The sequence below is a fragment of the Dysidea avara genome, chromosome 9 (genome assembly GCF_963678975.1).
Source record: "Dysidea avara chromosome 9, odDysAvar1.4, whole genome shotgun sequence".
NCBI lineage: Eukaryota > Metazoa > Porifera > Demospongiae > Dictyoceratida > Dysideidae > Dysidea > Dysidea avara.
In genome coordinates, this window is record NC_089280.1 from 7,107,207 (window position 1) to 7,127,618 (window position 20,412).

The 20,412-nt window shown below is 37.8% G+C and overlaps 1 protein-coding gene across 1 annotated transcript; it reads right to left on the reverse strand.

Annotated features, from left to right (window-relative positions):
- Positions 1–1,652: 1,652 nt before the first annotated feature.
- Positions 1,653–19,010, reverse strand: LOC136267443 (protein NLRC3-like). The gene is made up of 2 exons (XM_066062605.1): positions 18,604–19,010; positions 1,653–4,573 (listed from the first exon to the last, which is right to left on the reverse strand). Exons 1-2 carry the CDS (start codon positions 18,953–18,955, stop codon positions 1,653–1,655), a joined length of 3,273 nt encoding a protein of 1,090 aa, XP_065918677.1. The 5' UTR covers positions 18,956–19,010.
- Between the last annotated feature and the right edge of the window lie 1,402 nt (positions 19,011–20,412).

Below are 20,412 nucleotides of genomic sequence, written 5' to 3' on the forward strand. Positions count from 1 at the left end.
ACATGAGCCAATTGTGTGTTCTGAAAATAATCCATCATGCTTTTGAACAGTGCTCATAAATCAAGCCTATTATGCTCAAAATTATATTTTCATGTTCAATTCGAGAGCTGACTGTTACTGTTTTATTAGGGTATATCAGCATTTCCTGACTGCTGTATTAGAGTAAACAACTGTTCTATAAGATTATCTCAATCTCCTTCTAATTGTCAGCCACAAAACAGTAAAAATTTTTGTAAAATTTGTGCTTATAGTGTGTTCATGTTTGTAGTTATTTCAGTTGGTGTGTACATTGTGTGACAAGCATTTAATCCTATTATCTGAAGGTATAGACAGCCACTCTTGTTTCACTAAAATTTCCTTTAAATTCCTAATTTTTCACTTGTTATTATGCTGGCATAATTAATGCTTGATTCTCAGTTTTGCTTATAAATTATGCTGGCATGTTGAAGCAATCCTAGTGTGTGTGTGTGTGCGTGTGTATGCCTGTGTGTGTCACTGTAATAAAAGGTTAATCACAACTAAATATATATTGCCTTCAAATTTTACGACTCACATATACATGTGAAGATAAGTATATTAAGTATTTATCTGCAATGAAGCCCTGCAAGGTCAAATAAACCCTAGCATGATTCTAAGAAGATACAAAGCTTTCATTTAAAGGAACAAAGCCAATGCCTTAAGACATTACATGGGCTAGTTTCCAAGATTCATTGCTATGGTCATACAGATGATACCACATAATGAACTGGCCTTATTATGAAGTCAGTAAGTAATAATGTTTGGTCTTAAAATTAACCCATTATGTTTTTGACATGCACCAATAATTGGATCGGTTATTGGTTATCAGCATTGTTTTTGCATATAAACAAGCAGCAGATAAAGATATACATAAACATCTATTTATGGACACTCATACTCTAGTAATATCCTAGTAGCACCTGTTCATGGAACATTGGTGTTGATTACAGTCCCATTCTGACTATTTAGAGTGCAATTTATTAGAGAAAATATCTATCTGATCAGCTTTGTTTATTGGCTTGATAATATTATATCTGCTTTGCTAAACTCTCTACACGGTGATTTCTGATGTAACTAAAATTAGTCTAAAATATTGTAACTAAACTATCTATAAGGTGACTTGTTTGTAGCTGAATAATAATTACTGAGTTGTAGCTAAACTTTCTACAGGGTGACTTTTTGTAGCTGAACAATACAAGGTGGCTTATAATGGAGTTAAATTCTCTTAAGGTGACTTGAGAATATTGGCTAAAAGTCATATCGGTGCACAGTTGTTCTGTTTTTTGTATACCTGTAATTTGATAATTCAAATCCAGAATTGTGTATAATTGTAACTATCACCATTATAGCTATATATAATTTCTTGAAGTGATTGTTGGTTCTATGGACGAAATACTCAGGGGAATACCTACCACAGGGATAGGGTCATTAAGTCATATGCATATTCAAATAATAAATAAACTGTATCACACACAAGAAGAATAATTGCAAATGTCATAATTTATCAAAATTTTAAATGTCACTCATACATCACATGATTAATAACTGTATACCTGCAATGAAATGGCTATTTCAATAACAGAATAGAATAGTGATTGAATTTATAATTACCAGTTATTATAGGAGGAATTTGGCTAATTTATAAGAAGCAGTTTTAGTTGGCAGGTTACACCTGCTGTTCTCCTGGCTTGGTTAATCTCTTTGATAGTTTTCTCCATGTTGTCTAATAATTGATGGTCATCAACACCAAAGAAATTAATTGTCAGCTCTTCCAAAACATGGTTATGCTTTAATTTTTCCAGTAGTTCCATTGGAAGTTTACCTTCCATCGAAATATTGTAAATGGACAGTACTTTAATGGAATTGTTAACCATTAATGAATCAGCTAATTGTGTTACAAATAGCAGTACAAATAGCAGTACAGATTTATTACTAGATTTATTACTAGATTCTATTAAACAAGGCTTTTTAATAGTCAATTCCTTTAGAGTATTGTTGTGTTTCAATATGTGTGGTATACCTAATATCCACCCAACATACCACATGTAACTGAGCGTAAACTTCTCAATACTCTTGTTATGGCTAACTGCAACTAACGTATCTGGTTCATTAAACTTTGTATGCATGATGTTATAATACACTTCAAGATTTTTTAATGTGGTGGTTTTAGCTATACTCTTGTTTATTATTTCATTATCAGGTAAATTTAAACTGATAGATTTGACCTTGTGTAATGCAGCAGCAATAATGTAGCAAGTTAACGGCATCTCAACATCTATTCCCTCCAATCCAATGTGGTCCATAGTAACAGTCAGTGATGACAATAAGATCACACAAACTCCTTCGTCTCCCAGAGGATTACCTGACAACTCAATACTAGTGAGTATTGGATGATCAGTTGATATCAGTCTTCTCAGTTGCATAGCACCAACTAAAGCAATCTTATTACCCCTCAGGTTGAGATGTTGGAGTGTGTTATTACTAATCAAATGGTAAACCAACTTCTCTACTCCACTGTCCTCGATATCATTGTGACTCAAATCAATAGATGTGATGGACTTGTTGTGATACAGCATTTCACCGATTTTATCAGCTCCAGTATTCTGCAGATTACAGCGTTGCATTCTAATGTCACATACCAGAACATTCCTAAGATCTGCAAGACTGGCTACTTCCTCAGTGTTGAAAGAAGTTCCACTGATATCTAAAACAGTGAGTGTGTTACTAGTTGTAAATATCTTTGATAACATTTGAACATCAGGGTAAGTTGGAGTTGAGTCTTTATTATTGCAAGTTGTATCCTTGAGATACATATGGGGCATGTAAAGTTCAGTAATGGGATATTGAATTGATAACAATTTGATAATAAAAGAAAGTGACTGGTCTGTAATCCTAGAGTTTTTGAAACGAAGAACAAGGTTATCATTGCTGTTGTTGTGTTGTGGCATTCTTTCCTGCAAAGCCTCAAATAACATTTCAAACTCATAGGCAGTTCTCATCCAGTCTGTACTAATCTGTAACAGTTTTCCTTTGTATTGTATGACAAAATAAGCAGTGGAGTGAATTATTGTATCATGTATCGACAGTGTGTTCTCTGATGTAAGATCAACAATACCATCAAGGTGGTCTCCAACTAGCTGGCACACCTCATCATTGTGTGCTTCATAAACACAATACATCAACAGTGGTATAGTATTGTTGAGATGATCAGTAAACCACCAGCTGACCAGCTTAGATGGTAACATGAAGTTTAGTACTTCACTGCAACGGAGTCCAGTAATACCAGCATAAAACCTCAATTCCATTATATGGTCACGGTATATCCAATAAGTCTTTATATACTCCAGCTGATCTTGTATGGACATTTTAGAGATGTACCATGCTGCACAAAACTCCTGTATTGTTCTATGAAGAAAATTATATGACTTTTCTTTACCATATATAGAAGTAGTGGGAGCAGCTACTAATAGTCCAAGGCCACTTATTTTATCTATAGGAACTCCAAAACTTTGAAGGTCTTGAGATGAGTATATTATACGACAACTTTCTATACCTTTGTATGCAATAAGACATAATTGAGAAAACTGTTTGGCTATATCCTCTGGGAGATCATCTAACGAACAAAGTTTTTCCACTTGAGCTACGTTAGCTGTTCGTGTGGTGATGTGTCTAAGAATCAAACGTAAGCACAACAAAGTGTACAGTTCTGTGAGTGTCTCTGGTAATGTTGAGAAGTGAAAGAAAATTAGACACACAATTGCAACATTGATGGGAATATGTAATATTCTGCTTATCACATGGTTGTTTTTTAACTGTAATTTAAGCTTTGATGCTAATGTTTCTCCGTCATCAATTTTCTTAAAAGTGTTTGAAATGTATTCTTCAAGTGATTCTTGGTCAAATCCTTCTATCTGGATAATTTGGGAAGCAACATTTTCCAACCTGTCACAAGCGTCAGGACGAGATGTATACACAAGCGTACACTTGGGAAAATTGTCTGTTAATTTTGTAAATATAGAAGACTTTTGTAACAATCGAGGTAATTCATCATATCCCTCAAGAATAAAACAAATACCATCTCCACAGGATTCCACAATCTCATTAAGAACCATTCGTCTCTTCTCATCCCCTGGTATTAATAACAAATCAGCTACTGTTTTTGCTGCTTGTATTTCTGGGTCGCGTAAAGTCAACAGAATCACTGCGTTATAAGTTTGTAATAAACTACCTTCTGCCCAGCATTTACAAATGTTTATGGCAAGAGTAGTTTTACCCATCCCAGGATCTCCTTTAAACAAAACAACTTTCTTTTTCTCTCCCTTTACATCAAGTGCTTCTGATAAAGCAGATAGATTACCGGTTTTGTAGTCTTCATGTGCATTCCCTTGTCTATCAATCTTTACTATAGTTAGGTTAATATAACAAGATGCTGAACAGTTCAAGTATTCATCAATTGAAACCATATCTAGTGCTTCATATTTGCACTGTAGAAACTGACGATACTTGCTCATGCATTCAGTGAAGTATGCTTGAGGGCATCTGGTTACAGTAGTTCCTAAACAATAATCATACATAACACAGTCATTTGGAGTGTAAGGAGGGGAATTCCTAGGGTTCCAAAAAACCTTTAATATAATTATTTGCACATATATAGCTATATGTATGATTTGCAGCACAAGAACAATAAAATGCAGTATGATTATAGTAGTTAACTAGTGGTACCTGCGCAAAATGCGTGTGATACTAAGACAATTGTTATGTGCTATTGTGTGAATACACTTAAATTTGAACATTACTAATGATCAAGGAGTAATCACATCATTACATACCAACAAAGTCATGATTACGCATAACTACTGATGTGCACGCATAATTTCTTCAATTGTGTGTGGCACTAACATTTATAGCTATAATGTTGGTGGCTTCATGAACAAAGAGTGACTGATTTCATAGTTTTTATAATGTAGGTTGGCCTTGTGCACTGGAATTTCTGCGCATCTGCACAGTACTCACATTACAACCATGCACATACATAAAAGAATTAGTTTTGAGCGGCAGACAAATACTACAACTGGGATGTACTCTACTTCATTTGGATGATGTTACATGAACTAACATAAAGTGTCTGAGTGTGGTATGAGGATCAGGTTACCAATAGTTGGTGCATCACCACAATGAGCTATATTTTAATTCAACTTGCATTTGTCACATAATATATTTAGATAGATTGTGTAGTCAATTTGAGTAACTGAATTGGAGTTCCGTTTCTACATCCTAGTCATTACATATTGCATAGCAAAGTGTGTATGCAGTAAAGCATTGAGTATGGGTATTCAAGTTAATCGGCTGTACTGGGCAAGACCAGCATGTGTATTTGGATAGAGAAGAGTTGTATTTTATTGCTTTCAGAACTATTAAGGTATCAGCATAGCCCAGGTGAATACTTCATACGAAGAGTGGTTTCTCAATTAGAGGTCATGTGTATTCTATTAGGGTAGATATTGTGATGTATGTTCTATTAGGGTAGTCAAATGGATATAAAGTAATAGAGCTTCTGGGAGTAGTTTCAGCTGTCCCTATAGAGTTACCAAGGAGTGAAAATGTGTCTCTGTCTCCCTACACATTGAAGACTGCAATAGCAACTAAATGATCCTGTCCCCACCATTTGTCGCTTGGTAAGGTAGATGTATGTTCTATTAGAGTATTTGAACGTAATTTTCCGTTCTTCCTCGCTCACAAAGATGTCATCCTGCAGAGTGTGTCATTGTAGGCAGCCTGGTCGGAGTGATTATCACATGTTAACTTGCCACACCTACTACAAAACTATCCTTTGTTGACTGTTTCCTTCTCCCTTGCAGTGGTGTTGCTAGTAATCCTCCGTTTTAGGTCTGTCTATAGTCCCTGACCTGCCAGTCTTTTTGTCGTAGTAGCTATACTTCGTCTAGCGCACAGCGGGATAGGCCTCTCAGGATGTCTATCCTTGTAGTGGACAGTGGAACAGGGTGCAGATTGTGTATTTCTGACGAGTCTTTCTTGTGTAGTCTCTGTCAAGTAGCCTGATAGATATAATCATTGCTTGTACACTTGCCACACCCACTACAAAACTCTCCTTTATTGACTGTTTCCTTCTCCCTTGCAGTGGTGTGCTGGTAATCCTCCGTTTTAGGCGTCCCTGACCTGCTTGTCTTCGTGTCGCAGTAACTATACTTCGTCTAGCTCACAGTGGTGTAGGCCCCAGGACGTCTATTCTTGTAATGAGCGCAGCAGGGTGCAGTGTGTATTCCCGGTGAGTCTTTCTGGTGTACTCTTTGTCAAGTAGTCGTAAACTGGCCACACCCTCTACGAAACTCTCCTTTTATACTGGTGACTGTGTTTGCTGGATAATAGCATACACACCAGATCACACGATCAATTTCGCTGATGTGATTGGTTAAATCATGAAAAAGTGATTGATCCTATTTCATTGTAAGCTTTTAGATAGTTAAACCATGACATCATCTGATTTCTATTGGCAATGCGTGTATACCAGAATGCCGTATACTTGTATTGTAAACTTAAAATGGCCATTGGCAGTGATAAACATCTCGCAACCAAGGTTAGCACGTAATGATAGACATGAAAACCACCTTATGACACATTGATTTGGACGGGTAGTTGATCTAGCGAGTTTGAAGCTAATCGGGGGAAAAACCAGGGAGGAGTTTTTGTTTAAAAACTTTCAGTTTGGCCTCGATTTTCCGTTTCTTGTTCTGTCGTCCACAGGGGGAGAGTGATGTCTACTGTAAGCTGGGATGGGGAAGGCCAATAACATGATAAGGGTCTCCAGAAAGTTTTGGACAGAATCGTGTCTTCCTCAGGTAGTTACGGTGGTTTAAAGGATATTTTCTGTAGTTTAACGAATTGCCACCAATTCCGGATCATAAGATTCACCTCAAATGATTTGAATGGTACCGATCCGATTGGAATCCAACCAAGAACGAAGGGGCAGTGCTGGAAAAGAGTTAGAGAATATTATGTAGATTAACATGTAATAGCCATGATTCATCAGGGCCATTGTATTTTAGACACACAGTAGTGTGTTATGTGGCCAATAAAACCAACACACCACATTGTGCATATATTAATTAAGGAAACTTGTGTGCATAGCTCCATGGTTAACCCTTCTTCAAAGCACAGCATTGTAGTTGTCTGCCAGATAATAGTAAATCTGATTGAATTCACATCAGGCATTTGTGAGGTATGTGTGACCAAATTTTCAACTATTTTTCTTCTTAAGTTTCTTTTCGAACGCTTCACAAAATTGATATAAAATACAAACTCATACTTTGATTGCCTTGAAATTTGGTGCAGATAAAAAGCATATAAAGGTGAATTCAAAAAGTAAGCTTGATATGAATCTGATATACATCCACAGTGCTATGAACATTTATTTGCATAAAGCATCAAACTTTTGTCATGGCTACAGTCACCACAGGGTAAAAAGTAGTGATCCACCGATACAGAGAAAAGCCGATACACAAGGTTTTACATTGCCGATATCGATACCGATATATGTTTATGACAGTTATCAGGTAACATTTTACATTATATACTTTATTGACTTTTCTGTAGGTACAAAGACTACAAAATACAAACTACTAGTGATGACAAAGCAAATGACAATGGACAATCAGTACACTACAAATGACAAGTACAGCGGTTTTATTAGATCTTGCATGACAACAATTTAAAGCGGAAGTCACGTGCATGTTAATTGTTATGACGTGTCCATAGAGCGCGGTTTATTTGAAACCTTAGTTTTGGCGGACTGAACAAAGTCAAGTGTGAATGTTGGTGCTAGAATGAGCCAATACACAGAGCTCTTGCAGCAAATGCTTCGGCAGCTATCGCAGCATAACAGCGTTGTGTTACCACCACTAGCAGTGAATTCAGCAGCGAGCTCAGTGGTGAATACAACTGTTTCATCACCGTTGACTGTAGCTAGCACTGGTGGCCCCAGCCTTATAAGTAGGTTAGCACCACTGAATGTCCCAAGTTCTCAAAATAGATCGTCCTGGGATACGAACGACCGTGATGCAGCACCAATAGGCGTGGAGTATTACTACAGAGTGAAGCTGATTAACTCTAATAAAAAGAGTGACTCCATTGTTAGACAACTGAACAATTTCACTTCGAAATTTCGAAGCATTCAAGAGGCAAGAGGAAAGTTCAAGGAGCAATTTGGTGACCAAGTGTCAAGTTTGCCAGACTTTTCTCTTGGATACTTGGATGGCTCACAACAGGCGAAGGTATGGTTGTACACAACAGAGGACCTGACTGCTATGTACAGAAAGTATCCCAAAGGAGGAGCAATTAACCTCTGGTGCAAGGGAAATTATGATTTGGCTGATGGAGGGGGTAATAAGAGGAAGAGAGGAGATGCTGCAGAACAGTCCTCTCACCGTAAGGCAAAGGAGGATGAAAACGAATCCATCTTTAAGGACTTACATGAGAAGCATTCTGGCAAGTATGACACACCAAGGCTTCGGTTATGGTCCAGAATGATTGCAGCTGGTATCCATGATGATTATGATGAGCCTCCAGACATACCAGCTTTTTCTAAGAGTAAGAGGGCACGTAAGGAGACAGTGATGGATAGCATTAGTGGTGCTGCTGTTGCTATTGTGGAAGCACTGCAAGACAAAGGCAAGACAACTGGAACAAGTGCAGCACCTGTGTCAACAGGGATGTCACCTGGTAAATGTATTGATCTACGAATGAAGAAATTTGAGCAGTTACGGTACCTGCAATCATTGCTGGATGATGGAATACTGTCAGAAGCACAGTATGCTGAACAGAAAAGGAGCATTTTAGATATTTTAAATAAGTTAAAATAAATAGTAAACATGACTTAATAATTACATTACTTGATAATCACACATGATGTTTTTGATTAATTTTGTGCTTGAATTAACTATCAGTCATAAATAGTGCAATGCTTAATCCACTGTGTGCAGTCCTTTGAAGATATAGATGTAAAACTTGAATATAGTTGTGTCTCTACATCAAGGGCTTCATCACTTTCACTCCTTAAAGTTTGCTTTACTTTTGAAAAAGCTTCTTCTATTGGATTATAGTCTGGTGAGTATGGTGGGAGGTAGTGTACCAGCACACCAACCTCCTCTAGCACTTGCTGCACCTCACTGATGCGGTGAATTGAACAATTGTCCAGAACTACCACTGAGTTAGGGTTCCTACCATCAAATGGTAAAAGATGAGGCAACAAATGGCTATGTAAGAAGTCGTAAAATGTGTCACCATTACTGGTTCCCTTTACAACTTTTACATCTAGGATACCCATAGCTGACATACAGGCAATAGCAGATACTCTCTCTCCTCTTACTAAAAGTGAATGGTTTTGAGGTGGCTTTCCCCTTACACTATACCCTTGCTTACGCAACATGTTTCTACGATCAGCACCAGTTTCATCAATAAAAACAAACATTTCCATTGAATATACTGATACATCTGATACATACTGTGCCCTCTCAAACTCATCCCTTTGTAATGCAATCTGACGTAGCTTCTGTCTGGAGAATCCACTTGATGACAGAAAGGTGGCAATGGTTGATATATGAATATCAATTAAAAGGTACTCTTCTACAGATGCTTGAACTTCATGTAGATAGATTGCTGGGTTGCTGATAACCAAGTTTAAGATAAACATTGCACAGACAGGAGTTATCTTTCGAAAAGCAGCCTCCTTAGGGTAGCTCTTCTTTGATACACAGCCAGTACTCAAAAATATTTGCAAAACTCTGTCTACAGTTGATCTGTGTACATTCAAATTCTTTGCTATGTCCAGCGAATTCAATCCCAAGGCATGCTTTTGCCAAACCATTCTCCATCTGAGATCTTCACTGTAGGCGCTACTACGGCCAGATTCACACGAATCCATGCTTAAAGAACCACTGCAACAACAACCGGGTAGAGGCGCCAAAATACGTATTTGAGTTTATACAATGAAGCGATGTGATTGGACGTTTCTCATTGCACGTGACTTCCGCTTTAAATTTGTTGTCGCGCAAGATCTAATAAAACCACTGTAACACAGGACCTACAAAAACCTTAAAGATGTTCACACTGACTGTACTAATTAATAATCATAGTTTACTGTACGTAAATTTTGGTTGAGGAAAAGTAAGTATTCCACTTTTGTAGTAGAAAGGCGATTACGCAAGTCAGTACATATGTTAGAAGCTGAGCTAAACAATCTCTCTAATGCTACACTTGCAGGAGGCGCACATAAGTAGCGTAGTGCTAAAGCTGTTAATAAAGGTGAACTGTCTTGCTTACTTTTCCAGTAGGAAAGAGGATTCGATTTTCTTGGCTGTGTTGGTTCCTTATGATACTTATCAACCACAGACTGTGTAGACACTGGTGAAGTATCTGTTTCAGAATTCTCATCTATGAGCTCCTCACAATATTTCCATAACAGATATGACCTCTTCTTAGCAGCAGTACTACTACTGCTATCATCCCAATCTAACCTTGCACGTTTTGTAGCAATGGTACGACTTTGTTCATCTTGATCTTCCAATCTCTCGTGTGCAGCAATTAGCATTTATTTGGCTAAAGCAGCTGAAGATGAAGATGAAAACACTCTCTGTTTGAATCTAGGATCTAATAAAGTGGCTATAGCATAGTACTCATTAGATTCCATCTGCCTTCATTCTCGTCACTCCTGCATCACTATCACTTATTTCCAAAGAACGCATTATATTGTTAACAACTGGGATAACAACAGCAGCAGTAGCATAATTACCACTGGCTTCACGTGTAGCTTCTTCATAGATCTGCAGAAGTTTCACTACCTTCTCTGTTAGCAACCAATTTGAGCTTGTTGCTCAACAGGAACATCCAGCTCTACTCCAGTAGCAGTTATTGCTACTCTCAGCTCCACCAGTCTTTGCAACATATAAAAGGTTGTATTCCATCTGGTGGGCTCATCCTGGATTAATCTCTTTGGTGACAACCCTAACTGTTTTTCAATCCTCAACAATGACTGCAGTGTTATATTTGAATGCTTATAATGTCCCACCAGTTTACGAGCTTTTGCTGTGAGATCAACCACTACTGGTTGGGCTAAACAACTATCCTTAACCACCAACTGCAGAGTATGGGCCAAGCACCCAAAGCTAGGAATGGCTGCATCTCGTAGCCCGGCTACAAAATTACTACCGTTGTCCCTTACTACAACATGTATTTTGTCACTTAAGTTCCAGGAATCTAAACACTTGGTAATCATGGATCCGATACGTTCACCAGTATGATCATTGAAAGGAGCTGCGTGCAAGCAAACTTGTTGCAGGGTAAAATCTGGTGCAATGCAGTGACATGTTAAACTAATGTACAAATCTTGTACAACTGAGCTCCAAATATCTGTTGTTACACTAACATGGGATACAGAAGAAAGGGAATCTCTTACTTTTGCACAAACCTTCTGATACATTTCTGGTATCAATGTTTCGGAGAAGTATTTGTCAGAAGGAAGATTGTAACGGGGCTCTAAAAGCTTCAACAACTGACTAAACCCAGTGTGACCCACTACAGTAAATGGCTTGTTATCAAGTGCTATCATCTCACCTATAAAGGCTGGGATTTTGTGAAAGATTCCATGATTATTGGCTGGTCACTACTCCCACTGATACTTGAGCTACTACTCTTGCCTCGTTCTTTTTCTTCCTTCTCTTTCGCTTGTAATTGCGAGAATTCGTCGGGATGCTTAGTTTCAAGATGGCGACACATGTTGCTTGTATTATAACTCTTAACATCTTTTCCACCTCTGGGAACATCCGCTGGACAGAGAGAGCACGAAACTTTAGTTTCATCAGCGACATTAATCATGAAGTAATCCCACACAGCACTTCTTTTAACACGACCAGTCATTGTAACATTGTTCTCAATGTTTAGACTACATCACGTGATACAAGTCAGCAGTTTACTCACGTGAGTGATCCTGCTGTTACCTTGCTTTGTACTATTTGCTCTAGGTAGCTCGGCTTAATTCTACAGTAAAATATCGGCATATCGGAGTGATACAGCAACCGATACCGATTTGCCAGAAATGCTAATATCGGTGCCGATTTGATACCGATCCGATTATCAGTGGAACACTAGTAAAAAGTGCTTGAGAAAAAAACCCAACAACACTTGGGTTTGGTTTGGTTTGAACCAACACCCATATCTAGTTAGCGGCTGCTATCATAGTAGTAAACAACAGGATTGTTTTTGTACCATGGCATCCTGTTAATTTGTCCTTGTAATCCTATTGTTTTATAATGTCTTGTGTATAAGTGTGTTTGTGGGTAGTACGTTTGTAGGCTTGTACGACCCGGTCTTTTGACAAAATTGATACCGTAATTTGCTTTTTTTTCGTTGTAAAATAATTTTTGTATGCAAAATTTGTACAAACATTTCTTGCACGTATACAATATCGAACTACTCTAATAGAGCAGTTATTTACATAAATCATATGAAAATATTTTAACATGAAAATTTTATCATGATTTTTTTTTGCACGAAAATAAAGTGAATTATGGTCAATAAATAAATAGTTCACATAACTTATAAAATGAAATTCTAGCTTAAAAAGTTTATAAATTTATAGATCTACCAATAGAAATTTGTAGATTAGGGATTAAATGTCCACTAGCATATTTACAGGCATAAGCAAAACTTCATTGTTTCACCACTTTTTAGCTATTCCCTTGTTTCACTAGAGAAATTGAGACTGATTGTAGGATGATAATTTTGGCTGGAAAAACCCAGTTCTTCATGATCCCTAATATACTGTACAGTACTATAATACTGTACATATGATAATCTATAGTAAAAACAAGTATTAAAAAATTAGGAATTTTAAGGGACAGTGTATAGTGCTGCAATAAAAAAGTATTGAAACAAGCTGGATCGGAGTAGTACGTAATGTACAAATACTGTAAAACAATAAGAAGTGAATATCCCTACTGTGCTACACTCAATGCACAGTAGGGATATTCAATTCTTATTGCTTTACAGTATTTGGACATTACGTACTACTCCGATCCAGCTTGTTTCAGTACCTTTTTAATGCAGCACTATACACTGTCCCTACTCTAATTTTAAATTCCTAATTTTTTCTTATACTTGTTTGTGAATTTTTTTTGCAAGCTCATGACAACTAAATAGCTTGCTTTTCACAAAACCAAGTCACAATATTTTAAAAGAGTTAATCACAGCACTATTATACTAGAATATGACACATACAATAACAACTGATCAGTGGGTGTGGCTCTACATAAGCCTGCAGACAATAACGGACGTGGATTTGTGCATACCTACAGACTGATGAATGGGCGTGACTACCATATGTCTACATACAGTAATTTACGTAGGTGGGTGTGGCTCATGAAAGAGGCAGGGCTACACTATAATGTGTAGTAACATGTCCACATTTAATTTAGCATGTGGGGTCAGACCCGAATAATCTGTAAAGCGGGATCTGAATGACCCGACTTAGTTTAATATTGTTACTAAATAAACTATATTTATTGACTTATACATTGCTATACATTTTGCTGTGAGTAGCTCTCTCTGATCAATATCAACAGCAAGTCATGTACGCGTGTTCAAATATTTTAGTGCAACTGGCGACCACGTGTATTCGAATAGTTTGATGCTATAAACACTTGTAGATGGAAGCCGTACAGTAGTCTATTAACACTCAGCGGTAGAACCTTGACTGATGGCCATGGTAAAGAAGGATAAAAGGTAAGACAATAGTGCAAGCATTGTATGTTTATCAATATACCAAAGTTTTTTTCTTAAGCAAACTAAAAATGTTTCTGCGAAATAATTAGGGCTGTAGCTGTAGCCAGTTTTCCGCTATGCTTGACTGAAGGTGTAGGCAGTAGAAAATTCCGTTGAATAATTTTTATTTAAATTCTGTAGCAACTTGACAGAAACGTTTTGGGTTGATCTGAAGACACTTTTGGGCTTGGTTTTACCTAACCAATACTGCCATGTCGTTGTGAGGAAAAATAGTGGCAGGTTTTTGGGTTATATTATATCATAGATTGCCCCCACACCTTCGATGTCCCTACTATACAGTACTATTGTACTGTATGATGATATTTACACTTGTTTTAATTGCTTCAGTATGCACTGAAACAAAGCTGAAATCAATAGAATACCTATACATGGTGAACAAGTCTTGTCTTCGTACCTTGTTTCAGTCGTGAGTTATAATCGATTAAACAAGCATCTGTATAATTTATGTATTTGCAATAATGTTGCTGCACAATTAAATTTGCTGCTGTTACATCTGTCTAGCCACATTTATCATAAATGGGCTTTACATGAGAAAAGGAATTCGAGGAATGTGAAAAACGATCAGTTTTTGCTCAGTTAGTCGCATTTGACAGTAGAGTAAAATGGTTGGCCTGCTGGTCAAATAGCAATTCTAGCTCGCAAACAAAATATCTACTTCATACAAGTTGATGTAATGCTACTTTTAAAAACCAGGCACCCATGCAGTTAATACTATCCCATTCTAACCAAATAGGCAATTAATCAACCATGTATATAACTGTAGTTTATGTTCATGCTATTGTTATTATTAATTCAGCTAGACAATTAGATATGTACATACTGCAATTTAATGTATTTCATAATTCATGAATTATTTTGTAATTTGGTAATTACGTTGCTATGCACTGCTAAGGAAGCGTAACTATAACAAACCACTTTAAACACCAAATTACGCACAAAAGTATTTTCTCAACTGTTTCATAGTGTGTTATTTGCCTCAAGGCTGTCCTTCATTTTCATTCGTACAAATACAGGTAATGTCCCCTTTCAACTTGAAGGATACGCTATCTCTGGTAACCTAAGAGGCCTTCAACATTGTTTTAAAGATGTTAAATGTCTATAAAACCGAAAGGGAAGACTGTTCACGAAGTATATGAAGAGTTGCCATACCCGTATTTCAGACTGCAGAGAAGAAACCGCCTCAGAGCAAAGTTTACCTGTGCGGAAGTTTAATACAGACTTCATTTCGCTTTTACTTCTTATACATGCAAGCTACTTTTACCATTTAATGACTTTGCTCATGTGAGTGCGTATGGACAAACATAGGTAGGTAGGTAGGTAGGTAGGTAGGTAGGTAGGTAGGTAGGTAGGTAGGTAGGTAGGTAGGTAGGTAGGTAGGTAGGTAGGTAGGTAGGTAGGTAGGTAGGTAGGTAGGTAGGTAGGTAGGTAGGTAGGTAGGTAGGTAGGTAGGTAGGTAGGCAGGCAGGCACACACACACACACACACACACACACACACACACACTTTTCCGAAAACAAATTTCATAAACCAGGCGTGCACCCACAGCCGCCTAGGACTTCGGCCGGCTGTGGGCGCGCACCTGGTTTTAACATAAATTTATGTAGAGTCAATTAAGGATGGGCTTGCAATTTATACTAGTTTGTTGCATGGGGTGAAACTTGTTGGTAGTTTTGCCAACCCATCACTAAAGGTCTAGCTGAGTCAACTGATTTAGCTTTGTGGACGCTGAAATCGGAAAAAAGGAAGTAGTCTGCCCCTTCACAAAAGTAAGAATCTTATGAAATACAGATCTCATATCAGTTCAAGTACAGAAATTCTGTGCTAGCCAATTAAAGTGTGCCAATGACACTCACACACAAATCACTTTGGTAATGCAATACTCTTATTTGAAAAGAACAATTGAATTGGATTTAAAATATAAAGTAAAAGAAATGAACAGCAATCATCTGACAGTAGTAATGCATGTTTTAATGTGGGACCTGTATTTCACCAGAATTTACTTTTTGTGAAGTGTAGTGCAGCCAGACTACAAAGGAAGGTGACCCATAACTAAAGCTACAGAACTTTTACTTTTACTAAATTGGACAACATGAGATAGATGTACTGCCCTCGACACCACCCCCAGCACTGGCTGTCAAAGTGCTGGATAGTTGGAAATACCAAGGCTGCCAGAACCAAGGTGATCCTTGGAGTAGGAAAGATTGACATTAGATGGCACAGGATGATTAGATAACTCATCACAGCAGCTTTTATTAATGTACCCTACATTTACTATGTAATTAATACTTCACTTATCAGCCAACATGGAGGCTAGTTTCATAAACACAGTATTAGGGTTATACCTATGCCACCAGTACAAAGGGGGAGTCACTCCAACAGCCATTGTAGTACGATCTGTGACCATGATCAAAGCAAAAGGTCAGTGAACAAGCTAGGCTAATTCAATGAACAATTTTTCACAATGGGCAATGATCAAACTGGGTAAGCATGGCCAAAGTTGCACCAGTAAGTAGTGCATGAAAATAATTATAGCAAAGAAAAACAGAAACAAGTCAACGGTTAAGACAAATTTCTGGCTAAAGTCAATAGTCAAAACCAAAAATTGATCTTGGCCGATTTTTTGACTGCAGCTGCAGATCGTAGTACAGTGCCTATTGCAGGGGCGTGTCTAGGATTGGGTTTCCACTGGAAAGTAGATCCGGGATGTAAGGTCTGAGGTGCAAGCTCCCAGAAGATTTTAGCGGATTGTCAACTGCCAGTAGTCTGAGTATTAAACACAGTAAAAACAAAGTAGTGAAAGCCACTAGTGAGGTCCTGAAATTCCTAGCAAGCTAAATGTACACATGGAATAGTGCTGCAGATTCAAGTTTTCATGCTATAAGCAACTGTAGAAGTGTTAAATGGGCTGACTGTTCTATTAGAGTACTTCACTGACTTCTCTATTAGAGTATCTTGATCTTTTATAGTGGGAGTTGCTGGGGAGGGAGGCTGTGCCCCCACAGATCATCACTGTAATGATGTAGATTGATGTAATCATGCTGATATTGTGTTTGCCAAAAAATCAATCAGCAACACACTGGTCTGAGCTTTTCTTGCTACTGACAATTTCAGTTGGGGTTTCCTGAAACCCCTGGAAACCCCCTTCGGCACACCCCTGAATTATAGAAAGGACACCCCTTGAGCAGCCGCAAACACTAATGGTGAAAACCATGTATGATTTCTCCAGTCTCCACCTCCTGAATAAATTCATCGACATAATCATCTATTGCTGGTACGTAATGTTTAATCAGGTCGTGTTGAGACACTTTGTGAAATCTCGTATGCTCCCTGAAGTAGAAATCAGAAATCAAGCCTCTAATCTCCGTGTTTATCTGTAAATTGGAGAAGATTTTCCGTAAACTATAGCTTACGTGGACAGAAATCAACCTGGAAATCAAAAATCTCGGTAGAAATCTGGAAATCTTGTACGCTCTTTCTGAAGTGTCAGCGGGGGGGTCCTTCACATACAAAATCCATCTATGATATTTTGAAATATGGAAATTTGCCAACCCAAATTTCTAATTTCTGGATAAATTTCTACCAAATTTCTGAATTTCTGTCTTGAAAATTCTTGAGTGCTATGAAGTTGTAGCTTGAGTTGTAGCATATTCTGTGCCTAAGTCATTCAGTGTGTCCGTGGGTTACTGACGAGTGTTTTATTCAAATTCCTGAGAGATCATATGCACTGGCACCCTCACCCGAACCATGATAGAGTCACAACGGCTTACCAAACCAATAGTGAACCATTAGGCTAGGCTTGAACCCATGCTGAAACCATCATACAGTAGCCTAACACTGTGGGAATCGAATCAGCTCAAAAGTATACAACAAATTTACGAAGCAGATTATGGACAAATGTTAGTGCGCTTATAATCTAGATAGTGCTATAAGGCTTACGTCTTCTATTGACAGTGCATGACCCTTCTTCCTTGCATCTCAGTGCATCTGGCCTCGTGTATATACACATATAAATCCAATGAGTACATCTTACATTATTGAAATAATCAAAATAACATTTAAAAAATTTTAATCGTACCGATTTATGTATTTAAAATTTCAGTTAATATTTCTGAATTTCCAACAAAAATTTTTATAAGGCCCCTATTCGGTGATTATTAGTTTCTCATCCAGCCTTTCTAATTATTATGATGCGGGCGGGAGGGTATTACCATTAGGCCATTATTTTATAATATTAACACACTGATGTACAGACCTTGCCCAAATTGTCTTTCTTTCTTACTACAAACATTTCCTTCACCAGCTGATTCTACTTTTCGTGATCGCCAGCTGTTTTTCGACAGTCAGCTGAAAGCCTGCTTTGATGAAGTCGATAGAGCACGATTGCAACTGGTACTGCAGCAATTTGCTAAGGAAAACGACAGTTCTCCTGGTGATATATAGTGCATTGTAGCGTTCATCAACAAAATTATAACAGTTTGGTATCACGTGTTCTTCTGAGCATGCGCAGAGTAAATAATGGCTTACTATGCGGTAGCTTAAGAAGGATGCGGGCGGTGGATGAGAAACTAATAATCACCAAATAGGGGCCTAATTCTAATAAAAATTGCCAAATTTCCATGGTCATCGACGACATTTCTGGAAGTGAGGACCCTTCGAGTGTCGGACCCTTCGGGTCGTGTATAATACTACTACACCTCGTACTATACCAGTATGACATAAGTCATTGCCACTCACCGGTCGTGATGTTCAGTTCAGAACAAATCTGTCTCGCTAATTCAGCACACTCTACGTGCCGTGATGACTGCATAACCTTCAGGAATTCATGAAACGGACGAGGAATCCCCTCGAACAATGCCTTACGAATGGGTAGTAAAATAGCACGATCTTTGGACGACGACGTCGACTGTGATAATATTTCTTCTTCCTCTTCAAAACTAATGACATTACTAGTCACGAGATGAGGTAACAACTCTTCAACTGTCACTGGTAACAGTTCACACAATTTAGCATAGTAACGTGTAAACACTTCTCGTTCACTAGTCAACTGACTAGACGATTCCTTCTTGGACTGATCTTCACACGACATTATTCAAGTTGTTTATCTCTCTGAAAAAGCAAGTTATGTTAAACGCCCATTTCAATTTCCTAATATGGCAATCTATGTTAGGAAATCGAGCGGCAATCTATGCCGCTCGTTTTATTGTGTCAGATTACCGCAGATTAAGTAGTATATCGCGCTCGACTAGACATTGGGTGGCCTGCAGTTCGAATCCTGGGGTAGGAGGGATTTTTTTCCTTTCTTTGACCCTTTTCTGTTTCACCTTATTGTTAGCTAGGTCATGTAATCTTTAAGTCTCCAGTTCCGGCAGTGTGTTAGGTTAGGTTAATCCAAAGGCTGCAGCACATGTTGCTGTCAGACCTTCAGTGCAGGCCACTGTAAAGCTTTAATAATAATAATCACATATTCTAAATTCACTAAAGTTAAAATACATAGTGTACCACCATACAAGGCTTCGTCTCTTGACGTTCTACAAGATTGTCAATCACCTAGTACATATCAATAAATATGACGCATTAACAATACATTTAAACATTTTACGAATTTAAATTACGGAAAATAATACCGTGTTTTATACAATACGCCATAACTTCCGCATACTTCAATTTACGGAGATAAGGTTTTGTTCATCAGACTCCTTGATAAATTCCGCATCTTGTGATATATAAAGTTTTAAGACACGACCAAGGAATAAGAGAAGGGAGGGCCTTAAACAGCAAAAATACGCATCCAGGTACGAAATAATGTAGTGAAAAAACACGGTTTTTTCACACATTTTCTGTCACATCTTTGTAAAATAGCCTGTTACAAAAAAAGTTCGGGTGGATTCGTAATCAGTGTGATTCAACACGTAGAATGATACCAAGTTTAACAAATTTGGCTGGTTATTAAGCGCCGCCTTTTTGGGGTTTGCGTGCTGTGGTAATGGTTTTTTGTATGGGAAAAATGTATGGAGCGTGTTTGATGGCGGAATCAACAGTGAATAACTGCCTCTATAAAAGCGCTACAATAAAAGTTCGGGTTGCATTGATTAGATAAATTCATGGGCTTTATTTTCATGTATGGTGTGTCGGGCAAATTATGAATTCTAATGGACGCTTTTTTGCGTTTTCTAAATTTAGCGTAAATACATGTATTTCCATTGGGAAAAGAACAGCGGGCATTACAAAAATTTTCATGACAAATTCATACATTTAGTTTGACCAATGTGAGGCTGCCAACAAGGATTCAAGATGGACATTGGGCTGTTTTGGTGGATATATCACAAGAATTGAGGCTAAAACTTTGTTCTGTGCAAAGATTTTGCTCTGAGTAGTTCAGTTGACAATCCTCATTGGCCTTTTTTGATATGAGAGCTTCCTATCCCCAGTTATATTGTACATTCTACAAGATGCTTACGAGGAAACCAGGATAAGTTCATCAAACCATCTGCTACTGTTGATGCATACAAATTTAGTTTTTACCCAAGATCAATTACCCTATGG